The sequence below is a fragment of the Andrographis paniculata genome, unplaced genomic scaffold, assembly GCF_009805555.1.
Source record: "Andrographis paniculata isolate CXL003 unplaced genomic scaffold, ASM980555v1 Contig86END, whole genome shotgun sequence".
Lineage (NCBI taxonomy): Eukaryota > Viridiplantae > Streptophyta > Magnoliopsida > Lamiales > Acanthaceae > Andrographis > Andrographis paniculata.
This window is the reverse complement of record NW_026137624.1, coordinates 4,334,815-4,348,066: the sequence shown is the minus strand read 5'-3', so window position 1 is coordinate 4,348,066 and position 13,252 is coordinate 4,334,815. Positions and strand designations below refer to the sequence as shown.

At 32.7% G+C, this 13,252-nt stretch overlaps 2 protein-coding genes and 1 non-coding gene across 4 annotated transcripts; 1 reads left to right on the top strand and 2 right to left on the bottom strand.

Annotated features, from left to right (window-relative positions):
- Positions 1 to 8,172: 8,172 nt before the first annotated feature.
- TRNAD-GUC (transfer RNA aspartic acid (anticodon GUC)) lies at positions 8,173 to 8,244 on the top strand. The gene has a single exon. It is a non-coding gene; the product is annotated as a tRNA-Asp (tRNA).
- Positions 8,245 to 8,604: 360 nt separating this feature from the next.
- Positions 8,605 to 11,315, bottom strand: LOC127242444 (uncharacterized). The gene is made up of 2 exons (XM_051261990.1): positions 10,498 to 11,315; positions 8,605 to 9,453 (listed from the first exon to the last, which is right to left on the bottom strand). The coding sequence occupies exons 1-2, from the start codon at positions 11,244 to 11,246 to the stop codon at positions 8,781 to 8,783; spliced, it is 1,422 nt and encodes a 473-aa protein (XP_051117947.1). The 5' UTR covers positions 11,247 to 11,315; the 3' UTR covers positions 8,605 to 8,780.
- A 463-nt stretch (positions 11,316 to 11,778) lies between these two features.
- LOC127242222 (uncharacterized) lies at positions 11,779 to 12,886 on the bottom strand. Of its 2 annotated transcripts, none has more exons than XM_051261682.1 (2): positions 12,776 to 12,886; positions 11,779 to 12,563 (listed from the first exon to the last, which is right to left on the bottom strand). In XM_051261682.1, exon 2 carries the CDS (start codon positions 12,559 to 12,561, stop codon positions 12,067 to 12,069), a length of 495 nt encoding a protein of 164 aa, XP_051117639.1. In that variant the 5' UTR covers positions 12,562 to 12,563; positions 12,776 to 12,886; the 3' UTR covers positions 11,779 to 12,066. The 2 variants fall into 2 exon arrangements, with proteins under 2 accessions (XP_051117639.1, XP_051117640.1); XM_051261683.1 differs by having other exon boundaries at positions 12,772 to 12,855.
- Between the last annotated feature and the right edge of the window lie 366 nt (positions 12,887 to 13,252).

Below are 13,252 nucleotides of genomic sequence, written 5' to 3'. Positions count from 1 at the left end.
TTTTGGGTTTTGATTTTGAATAGTAAAATTTTGAATTGAAATAGTTGTTTGATGTGATATAAATATGTATTGACGTGATGTTTTGAATGTAAAATTAGATTTTAGTGTAATAAAATAAATAAAAATTAGGTGTTTGATTTGATGTTTTTAGAAAAAAAAATTAAAGTAGTAAAATTAGATGTAAAACCTGACAAATTATTATTCTAAATTTTTACGATAAAATTATAAAATAGTTATTTAGACTCCTTTTATACATGTATTTTTAAAATTTTTATTACTATTTATTTACACTTATTTTATTTTATTTTATTTTTTAAAAAAATTATATTAAATTTCTAATTTTTTAATACTATTTGATCCAACTAACCGCCTTACCAATTGTACTGAGATATGCTTTTCTATCAAAGCACATTTAATGCTGCAAAAGGAAACATGTGTTTGTTTTTGTTTTTTTTTCTAAAAATAAATAATTGATATTAATATTTTTAAAGTAAAAAATAATTGTTAAGGGTAATATTATATATAAAGAACTAATATTAAATATATTTTTTTAAAAAAATTACACTCTCTCCGTCTCATCTACCATGTCCATGTTGCCGTTTCTGATTGTTCCACATCTCATGTTACTTTTTTTTTTTTGAAAAATGATTAAGTATCTTAATCTAATTTTAAAATTTTAAATTTATTTTTTTAATTTTAATTAAACTAATTAGTCATCTTAATTTCAATCTATAATGATTTATATTATAGGTTATTTATTTTCACTAATACATTCTTTATTATCTACTAATTATACTTATAGTTAGTAATAAATTTAATAATTTAAATACTCTCTCCGTCCTATAACAAAGTATCTATTTTTCTATTTTAGTCCGTTTCATAACAAAGTATCTATTTTCTTTTTTAGTAACTGTACTATCTACCTAACATTACAAATATCCTTACAACTTATAATATATTAAACAAATGTCATTATTTTTATATCACACATACTGACAATGTTATTTTAGTAATTTTTACTTTATTCCTACTATATTCTAATATAATACTAATATTTTTAAAATTAGGTGAAAAAACAAATGAATATTTTTTTGGACGGACATAGTATTAAAATTAAAAATACAAAAGAAGAGATGCAAACTTGCCATAAGTGGTCCTTAAAAAGATTTATTGTCATCCCAATCGTGTGACTAAAAATTCTCCTTTTTAAGAAAATAATAAATACCAAAATAATTAAATGAACAACTACTCTTTTAATTTATTTAACATAAATGATTTTGTCACTCTTTTTAAAAACTGCCTATCTTAAAAAAGTAAAAAGGGATTGCTTCAAATATAGTACTGAAATAAATAAAAATTAGATCAATATTTTTCATATTTATAATAAAAAAATTATTTGTAAGTTGGACTATAGGATTTAGTCAAGAGCTTATTCGAAGAATAATGATATAAAATCAATTTAAATTTAAATTATGTAATTAATATTACTCAAGGATAGTTTAAAAGTAATTTTTTTTTATTAAATAACATTTTAATTAAAAAATAATAATATTAAATAAATATGTTATATTTGAACAGATCACTTCCAAAATATGAAAAAAAAATATAGTATATTATTTATTAACAGAAATTTATTTAATCAAGATGAGATAATATGGTTAATTAATAAATATGATGTAGATATATTAACAAAATAATATTTCATCCGTTCCAATTCAAATGAGTTTTTAGGATTTTGTAGTAGTTTAAAAAATGATAATATTTTATTGGTTAGAAGTGTAAGATAATTTTGATATTTTTGCTCTTTATAATTTATATACATAAATTATACTATTTTCGTTTTGTAACTAAGTATTCATTTACTTTTTACGGGTTGATTTTTGAATATTTTTTTTAAAAGCAGATGAATTATATTGCCCATAAACACTATTACATGATGCACTTATGCAGTGACTAAACCCAAAGCTAATTATAGCTAATAACTAAAATAAAGAACATTTCACCTATTAACCAAAATCTTTAGCATTATACCACCACCAATTTTCCACCGTCACACTTGATCATATAACACTTAACCGCCGATCAAATAAAAATAAAAAAATAATAATAATAACACTTAACAGACAATCAATCTGTGTAACGAAAACATACATTAAGGCCACAACTTACTTTCTTAGCTAGTAGGCCTCCACCAAAAAAATCATCTTGCAGCACAAAGCGTGAATGATAGCAGCCAACACCCCGAGATATATGTAAATCTATAGCCACACTGAGAGGTCTGTATTACGTTGAGAACCTCTCTTAGCCAAGCTGTCAGCTAAGAAGTTACGCTCACGTACAATATGACAAATCATGATTCCATTAGAATGATTGATAAAATTAAGAATTTCTTGTACCTCTCGATCAAGTCGCCAAGGATACCCACACTTATTGTTAATCCAAGCAATCACTGTAGTTGAATCGCTCTCTATGATAGTCTGTGGGATAGGAAAGCCAATCATCGATCGCCCAATGGTTTGTAAAATATGTTTCAAGGCTTCAAGCTCCGCAGTATTAGAGTCCGCGACCCCAATGTATTTTGAGAGTATGTGAATTATGTGGCCCTTATATTCACGTATCACAACGCCAACACCAGCATCTCCAGGTTTGCCTAAAGTTGATCCGTCAACATTAATCTTCCACATACCAATTGTTGGCGGAACCCAAGCAACATCTCGACGAATCAGAACTCTATTTCTTTTTGGTTGAATATGGATATGAGCAAGATAATCACTAATGAGCGGAATGTTGGATGTTTCCCTTGTGTATTTCGCATGGGTCCATTTCCACATATTCTATCTGATCCTATGAACCAATCCATGCCTTGTAACCGATTTACCTTGGAAGATCAGTTCATTCCGGGATCGCCAAAGACACCAGATGGCCAAAAATAGAGATGTTTCCCAAATGAGTTTTTTGGATTTACATCGGATGAGTACTCTCCATTGATGGATTTAGTTATACCATACTCCCATGAGACATCCAATGTATACCGAACCATCAAATAAGTTTAGTCCATATTTGAGATGCTAGATCACATAAAAGAAATATATGGTCAATTGTCTCCATAGTCGTACCATAGAACGGACAACACGTCACCTATATAATTCTGCTCGAACCGGGATACCTCTCTTAATTACTCTCCAGATAAGACACAGAGCTATTGGGGAGGCCACACTGCTCCATATCCATTTCAGATTCCATGTACTATTTTGAGCCCAATAAAATGGATATCTGACTTTTTAACTGTATATCTTCCGTCTACTGATTCAGTCCAGACAACCTTATCAATCGCATTCAGATAAAGGATGCAGCTGTTTAGATATTGAATAAATACATCCCACATCTCAATCTCCTAATCAAATAAATTTCTGCGGAGTTGAATATTCCAAATCCAAATATTTTCTTCTCAATCTCCATAAGAAACGACAAATCCTTATTTATTGCGCAAGAGCGCATACATTCTCGGGAAGAGGGAGTTAAGGTTTAAGTCCTTCAACAAAATATCTTCCCAAAATTTTTATTCTTCCCCAAATTGAATTACTTGGTTGCGCCGGTCTAGATGTAGGGATTAAAGATGAAGCAATCATTCGTCTTCCGGTGTCAAGATCTTCAATGAGAAGTTTCCAAAGATTCCCTGGTTCTTGGAATCACCACTTCCATTTGTAGAGTGATGCAAGATTGGTATGAATGATGTTATCCAGTCCGAGGCCTCCCATCTCCCGTGGCACCTGCAGTTCATTCCACATAATCAATCTTAGTTTATTTTTTCCTCCTTTGTTCCCCTAGAAGAATCTATGAAACATCATCTCTATCTTGTTCGATATCCCTACAGGAATATAGAAAATTGATAGGAAGTATGACGGGATCGTTTGACATACAACTAGAATTAGGCAGGCCCACCCTGCCTGAGAAAGTGTTTTTTGTTTCCAGTGACTGAGAAGACCTTGCAGTTTGTCTAAGATTGGTTTCCATACTTCTTTTTCATTGCATCTTCCTCCAATTGGGATTTCAAGATATTTACAAGGCCAAGCGCTATCATGACAACCAAGAATCTCAATAGCTCTGGTCATCATTTGATCATCCACATTCACTCCATAAATATTACTTTTGTTGTAATTGATTTTAAGCCCAGCGCAAATACCAAAAATCCGAAGAATTCTCTTCAGGACCCACAAAATTTCCTCTCATCCTTCTATGAAGAAGATTGTGTCATCTGCATATTAAATATGGCTTATCGTCACTCCTCTGGAACCCACCTTCATACCTTTGAGTTTCCCAATGTCAATTGCTCGGGAAATAAGGGCATTAAGAACTTCATCTACCAAGAGAAAAAGGTGTGGAACCAAAGGATCACCTTGTCTAACCCCTTTTCGGATTGGGAAGAAGTCTGATGACGAACCATTAATTAACACCGCTGCCGAGGCTGACTGTAGGCACAACATCGTCCACCTCCTCCATTTCTCACCAAATTTCATAGCCTCGAGCACATTATCAAGTGTTTTCCGTGAGATACAGTCATATGCTTTGAAAATATCAACCTTTATGACAAAACCATTTAGCTCCGATCTTCTTGCTGCTTGAATGGTTTCCGATGCTATCAAAATGCCATCGAGAATTGGTCTTCCTTTTATGAATGACAATTGTTGATTGCCAATGATATCATTGATAACCTCTTTAATCCGAAGACTAAGAATTTTTGTGAAAATCTTATATACACACCCGAGAAGTGTGAACGGTCGATAGTCCTCAAATGTTACTAGACTCTCTTTTTTGGGAATTAGGATGATAAAAGCTGCTCCAAAACCTGGTGGAGTCCTGGTAGAATTTTGAAGATTGGTCACCATAAGTGTTACATCATTCCCCACCTTATGCCAAAATCTCTCGATGAAGTTGAAATTAAAACCATCCGAACCCGAAGCTTTATTGTCGGGGCAATCCTTAACTGTTTCTCAAATCTCCTCAGCATCAATGGGTCTATCAAGCTTATCTTGTTGTTCTTGGGAGAGTACTCCTAAGCCTAAGGTTTTACACTTTTGGCCATATATCGGGTTTAGCCTTAAAGTGCTCCTTAAAAAATCTTACCACCACTGCTTTGATTTGGTCGAGATCTTTCCATGATTCTTCGTGCCAGTGGATTCATGCTATCTGATTGCGAATTTGCTGTCTCCTTGTAAGTAAATGAAAATATCTGGTGTTGCGATCGCCTTCTCGAATCCATCTCTCTCTAAACTTTTGTCTCCAAGTACTCTCTTCAAAATAGAAGATACGCCATAGAAGGGTCTTTTTATCCCATAGCTGTTGTTCTTTTGTATCATCAGGAGAAGAGGATTCTAGGTCATGCTCCAAGGTCTCGATTTCAGCTTCAAGTGTGACTAAATCTTTTTCGCAGCCTCCTTTGAACGTTTCGAGCCAACGTTTTGTTGTCCTTTTCATATTTTTAAGTCTGGATGTAAAAGAACCATCAATCCCAACATTCGTACAAATTAAGGGAAAAATGACAAAAAAATATTTATATTAGTGTTTTATAATATTAATATAATGACATTTATTCAAAAAATTATATAAATATAAGGATATTTTTAATGTTAAGTATAATGACACAAATAGTAGATGAATACCCTATTATGGGTCGGAGGGCGTATGTGCTATTGTATATTTGTAATTTATATAAAATTTAAAAGTATTCTGATACTAATGTGTGATTACTTTTATTATAATAACAAACTTTTATTATAATAACAAAGTTATATTTTTTATGAGACGGAAAAAATGATAAAAAAAATATACTTTTTTCAGCAAAATGGAAATTCTTTAAGATATTTCATTAGCTACACTTGTTTAAGGGTTTATTGTTTGTAATATAAAACTCATTCTTAAGGATAAATGTAAATCAGTACACATCATCGATGTTTGAAAAAAATGTAATTGTTCAGCCATATAAGTAAATAATATGGATGATTATGTAATATATATGTTGTATATAATTATATAATATGTTATACATACTATAATAAAACACCTTGCTTTAACGCAATTTTTGGTTTTTTTTTTTTAAATGTTATTGAATAATATGAGTATTTTTTTTTAATTAGATTTATTTTATTTTATTTTATTTTAAAATTATAAATATGTAAATCAATTAGCATATACAACACATACCGAAATAATGTTGACAATTATATAATATATTTTATGTAATATTTTAATATATTATCAGTTTTTACTCAATGTTTTTATATGAATTGATTTTCCGTATATGATATGAAGAATTGTGCTGCTAATATAGAAAATAATATTTTGGGTTAAATCGTTAATTTTTTATGACTGAATAACATATATTGTATATTTATATATTTTTTAATAATATTTTTGAAGAATTATTCAATTGAAAAATAATGAATGATTATATTAAAATGCTATAATTTGTTGAACTAAAATAAAATTAATCAATTTTATTTATAAACATAAAATTAATGATCCATAATTCATGTAAATTATCGATAGGTTGGGTTTAAAATTTTGAAAAAAATAAAATATTTGATTAAGTAAAGTTCCTTAATTAATGATCCATAATTCATGTAAATAGAGCATATTACTATTGCCTAAATTATAGGATAAATTTATGGTATCATAATTGATTAAATTATTATATTTTAAAATATGAATATAATTTCATTTTTGTCAATTTATACTCCTTCCTTCCGTTCTTAATGTATTTTCGTAGGACAGATGAAATATAATTAAAGTTGACTAAATTACTTCTTCCGTTCCATAACAAAGTATCCATTTATGTTTTTAGTAACTGTACTATCTACCTAACTTTACAAATACCCTTACAACTTACAATATATTACACAAATATCATTACTTTTATATCACATATACTAATAAGGTTATTTTAGTCACTTTTATATCACATATACTAATAACGTTATTTTAGTCATTTCTACTTTATTCCTACTACATCCCAATAAATACTAATAATTTTAAAACTATGTGCAAAAAACAAATAGCTATTTAGTTTCGGGACAGAGGGAGTATAATTTTTGAAAACTACCAAAATGAAATTTTATACAGTATAATTTTTTGTCTCTTTAATTTAGTAGATAAAATTCACAAAATTATGAAATATATATATATGTATATAACTATTTAAACAAAAATTAATATCAATCAATTTTTTTTTTTTTTTTAATACGACAGTTGAAAAGTTTAAGGATTAGCAGCAAAAACAAATACTATGAAATTTCGTAATATATTACTCCCTCCGTCCCACATAATTTGTCCATATTTTCTATTTTCGTTCGTCCCACATAATTTGTCCTTTCTTTTTTTTTTAAAAAAACTAATTATATACTTTAATCATATTTTAAAATTTAAAATTTAAATTTTTTTAATCTTAATTAAACTATTTAGTTATTTTAATTTTAATCTATAATTATTTTTACTAATATATTTCTTAATTACTTACTAATTATACTTTATCTAAATTTCCGTGTCTACGGTAATACAGCCATATTACATTTTGAAACTAGTTGTATTTTAAAAACACTTTCAATCTTCTAGGAAAAAAGTTAAATAATAACATGCTCAACATCTAATATGGAACTGGAAATATTGTTTTGTGTTTAAAATAACACTATTAATTACTCATTATAAATTTTATAATTAAAATTATCATTAGATAAAATTCCCTTATAAATCATATCTAATGTAAATAAATAAATAGATAAATAAATTTAGTATGATCTGAAACCTTTTACTCCATCTGTCTTATATAAAGCGTATATTTTTGTTTTTTATTTTTATTCGTTCCACATAATATCATGTCTTTTTTTGAAAATATAATTATATACTTTAAACGTATTTTAAAAATCATAGTTTATAATTTTATCAATTTTAATTAAATTATATTTAATTTTTTATTTATTATATTTTACATAAATTTTCATATTTAATTAAATATTTTTAGTGAGACGGAGGGTGTGTATGTTTGAAAAAGTAGCTGTTTATATATAATCTTTCCCGTCATTTATCATATATTTAGATTATCACTTTAACAAGCGTGAGAGTATTTAAATACTAAACTAAATATTTATATTGATAAATTATACCAAAAACAGCATCAAAGTCGTTGTAGTATAGTGGTGAGTATTTCCGCCTGTCACGCGGACGACCCGGGTTCGATCCCCGGCAACGGCGGTTTATTTTTTAAACTGTTTTTTTCATTAATTTTGCTTAAGTTCCCACTTTCATTCAAACCTTTTAGGTGTGTTTTGTTTGAAGAATTTTGGGGGAAATTTACTATTCACACAAAAATTTTCTCAAAAAAAAAAAATATCAAATCAAATATTTATTTTTTATTTTTTATATTATATTCCCTCAGTTTCACTTATCGTTGTCAGTCCGTCCCACATCTCTGTATCACTTGTAACCGACAAAGTACATGGGACGAAAAGAGTATTAAAAATTAATTTTATATTAAAAAATCACATCAATACTTATTTATATACCTATTCTAAGTCAGGAATTCAATTTAACATTCACAAAAATCACAACACATAAATAAACAAAAGTTTAATTTTCTGGTTACCATACCATAGCACAAAACATAAGTATAACATTGTCACAGATCAATTAATCTAAAACCACAACACAAATAACTTAACCAAGAAAATAAAAAATCTGCAGAAAAACCAACAGAATGTCCCAATTCTACCTCCAAATTCAGCAACCATTCAGGACACCATACTGTCGTCGCCAGCGGCGGCGGCAGCGCCGTCTTCATCGTCGACTCCAGCCGGGACTTCGCTGAACATATACAGGCTTTGATACTCCATCAAATACTGCGTAGATCTCTTCACGTCGTAAAACAGCTCATAAACCCGGCTAACATCTTCCATCTCCACCGTCTTACCCTTCCGTTTTTGGCACGCCAACGCGGCGGATGTGATGAGGTTTATGGCGTATCTCAACGACGTGTCTTCTCCGATCTTAGTCAAGAGTATCTTCGCGTCCTCCGTCATTTCCACGTCCTCCTCTTGGCATCTGATGTCCAAGATCTTGCGAATGTCGTCCGACGTGTAGGGTTGCGTGGAGATGATCAGCAATCGATCAAGAAAGTCTATCGGAATGCCATGAGGGGATCGGTAATTTGTTCCTCTGATGGAGGTGATTCCTCGGTTGGTGGCGACGACCAGTATGGGCGCAAGGTCGTTCTCCAGTGCGCGGTTCAGGAAAGAAAAGCATTCGATGTCGAGCATGTGGACTTCGTCGATGAAAAGTACGCCGGGGACTATTTCGGCTTTTCCTTCTTCCCTCCACTCAGCTACCTTGGTGTCGATTTGTTCCCTTACTTCAGAATGAATCTCGCCGGTGTCCCCAGTGAATAGGGCCAGAAATCCCTGAGTTCTGACATGGAAACGACGAATAACTCAAATTAAATGGAGAAGTAAAATTACCTAACAATCGGAATATTTTTTTTTTCAGGCAATACTTTCTATCCACAGAAACATCAAACCATTGTATGCATTTGCAGAGAACATTGGATTGAAACCGACACAGAAACATGGTGATAAGCAATAGATGTTCATAGAGCAACCTCGAGTATTTAGGTGATAAGCATTTATATCAAAGTTTTGGAAGACGCGATGAAATCTAAGAAAATTCAGAAATGAGAGGCAGAAGGGAAAGGAACCAACACATCGGAATAATATACACGCACGAATGTGTGTATCAGCAATTTTTAGCATGGTCTAAAGACAAGAACCAACTGCACACCCTCAACAAGATTACGATACAAATTAAAAATGGCAAGCAATAATTAAAATGCAGGCATATGCAGTATCAAGATATTACGAAAAATAGTACCATTCCCTAAGATAATCTAATCAATGTTCGAAAACATCATTTCAACAGCTGGTGTGTATGGCAAAACAATAGAATGCCGAAAAGACTCAAATGACACAAAGAAGGGATCAAGTATTGCTACAGTTCATGAGATATTCTTCAATCAAATCGACATGCACTTGGAAAAAAAGCCTTCCAAAGAAAAAAATCGACAAAATCAATGATATAAGACTTCCATGGAAACTATAAAATGCAAATGAGGAATTAAAACAACCAATTGCAAATGTATTCACTGTGAAGCATCTATAAACTGATTCTACAAGTAGACCTGTATATTGGCACAAAATCTCAATATTTACGACGAATAGCATCTCAAAATCGGCACATACGAAATGTAGACATTTATGCAAGTACTCTGCTAGTTAGGCACAACTTTATCTTCTCTTTGCAAAGCTAAAACTATGAGCCATTCTTCAATAGCTCCCAATTAACAGATATACTCAATTAAATTGTAATTAATCAGATAACCCTAGAAATCCAATTTAGGGGAAAACTTTGAAGCATAATCTGATGTATAAGAACAATGCAACAATTAAGAAACACTACCTGCTGTTGATAACATCGATCTCGTGGAGTGTAACGCAATGCACAATTTCTTTCCTCTTTTGCAGCTCACCATCAGGGCACTGAACGAACTTCGTCTGAGGTCCCATGGCGTCGTAATCTCTAGACCTAGAGAAAGACCTCCCAAGCTTTGTGATCTTCCCAGACGCCTTATCAATACCAATCACATCACCACTCTGCACTTTCTGCTTCCCCAAAGCTTCGATCATTTTCGCCCCCAAATCATAAACCGTCTCCATTTCCGTCGTCTTCAGAGTCAATTTCCCGGTCTTGGCAGCCGCTCCCGCTACCGCCGGCCGGTCAATCTGTAGCTCCACCACTTCTCCTTCAATCACCTCAGTTTCTTCCTTGATTCTAACCCCAATTGCTTTCCTGAACGCCTGCATTAGCGCCTCGGTTTTCGACATCTCGAGGGAGAACAACTCGCTCCCTGCGAGCATCGCAAATGGAGTTTCTTCTCCTAGGGATTTAGCCATTCCCATGGCAATCGCAGTTTTCCCCGTGCCAGGCTGGCCCGCGAGAAGCACAGCCCTGCCAGCAATTTTGCCTTCCTGGATCATCTTCACAATCACACCCGCACCCTTTCGGGCCGAAGCCTGTCCCACCATGCCCTCGGAGGAGGAACGAGCCTCCAGCGCGCTGTCGAGACCCAAACCACGGATGTGCGAATGCGCCCCAATTCTTTCAATTCGCGTCAAGTCACGCATCTCTGAGAATTTGATCTCCGCCATGGCTGAATTCGAGCGACAACCGAGAACGAACTGCGCAGAACAGAATCTTAAAAGGGGTTTAGGGTTTTGACCCTTCCCCAATTTCTATTATCTAATATTTTTTTTCAATATATTTAAATTTAAGGAAAAAAATTAATTTTGGTTCCAATTTAAATCAAATTTATTAATTTTGATTCAAATATAAAAATAATTATTAATTTAGTCCTATTATAAATAATTGATTAAAATTGTTTATAATTGAACTAAAATTGATGAATTTTTTATATTGAGACCAAAATTTATAAATTTGGATTATATTGAGACAAAAATTTAAATAAAATTAATGGTAAGAATCGTAAATATTGAAATGGTTTGGTTGTATTCTGTATGTTTTAATCCAGGCCGTCCATCCTATGCGGTCTACATTAACGAACGGCTTTGATCCATATATGTTTGGTGGCATCGCCTCATTCAAATTTAAATTAATTAATTGCATGTGAATCACAATAATTCGGTCTGGACTCTCAATCAGCAAATATACAAAAATGGATAATTCATTTACAAACTTTCATGTGTTAGATTATTATAAGAAGATTGGAATTAACTTTAAATAGGTAATTAGGTATTGTCCGTGGGAAAACACCATACAAATTTCTCTAATGTCCATAAAATACACTCACCAAATTAGCAAAAATCTTCCATGTGAACAATTTAACAATAAAATCAAACCAAAACCAAAACCATAACTTACACAAAGTCAATAGTGCAATAAAAACCAAAACCAAATCCATGATCATCCTTTTATATATATATAATAATAATAAATTAATTAATAAAAGCGTTAATTCCCGAATAATGCAGACCGGACCGGTCCGGACCCGGTCCTGGAAGCCGCGTAGCTGCGACTCCTGGTTACGACGTCGTTTTCCCCAAACTCACAGACCCTCTCCTCGTCGATCCGTCCGATCACGATCGTACGGCTGCGAGGCATCCCGGGCCTCAACGGCGGTTCCTTCTCCCGGAAAATCTCAGCCTCAAATTTTCCGGCGAGGTTCCGGGCGGATGCGATTCTGATGAGCTCCCTGAGATCGTCGTCGTCTCTGGAGGAGGCGCTGAAGCTCCGGGCCCGGGGGAGGGTGGAGAAGTGCGGGGCGGGGCATCCAATGACGGCGTTTCCGTACGCCACGTGGCCGGCGCAGCCCGTGAGGCTGCCGACGTACAAGTCCCGGGCCCTGGCGAGAAGTTTGAGGGGCAATCTCATGAATTTGACGAATTTGCCCTCCTTCATCTTCATCTTCATCTTCATCTTAGCCCATTTAGTGCTGCTACTGTTCATCTCTGCGAATTATATATATATATTTTTAGATTAACAGAAAAGAAAGAAAGTTGAGAGGAAGAACTAAGAAGAGGAGCATTTACAGAAAGAAAGAAGCATATCATAATATATATATATATATCTGTATATGTATATCTAGAGAGAGATAGATCATGTGCGTGTGTGTGTATATGTGGAGAGAGAGAGAGAGAGAGAGAGAGAGAGAGAGACCCACACTTTAATAATAGTGGATGCTGCATTATATATATATAGATAGGAGTTTTAGTGGTTATAATCTGAATGAATGGATGGATAGTTGAGAGAAAAAGTGGTATCTTGAGTTGGGTACTAGTGCCTTTTGAAATGATTATTAGTATATAAAAATGGAGGGAGGGCATGGGATCTTCTGGTTCAAGACATTTGGTCGAACCACTCAAAATATGACGACGGGTAATATTTATTATATTTTATTTTTATTTAAAAAAAAATAAAAATTCTTGTTCTTCCCCAAATTCGAAAGTTCGTTCTTCCAGCCGCTCCTACCACCACTGCGATCGTCTATTCGGTGAAAGCCCACGCGCTCACCCCGCAAGTTTGAAATCTAATTTTACAATTCATCGCATTTTAGGCTCTAACTTGGGTTCAATGCGATTTCTTACGTTCTTCTATAGCCGGTTTTACAACCCACAGTTTGTGGGTTATATTCTTGTAT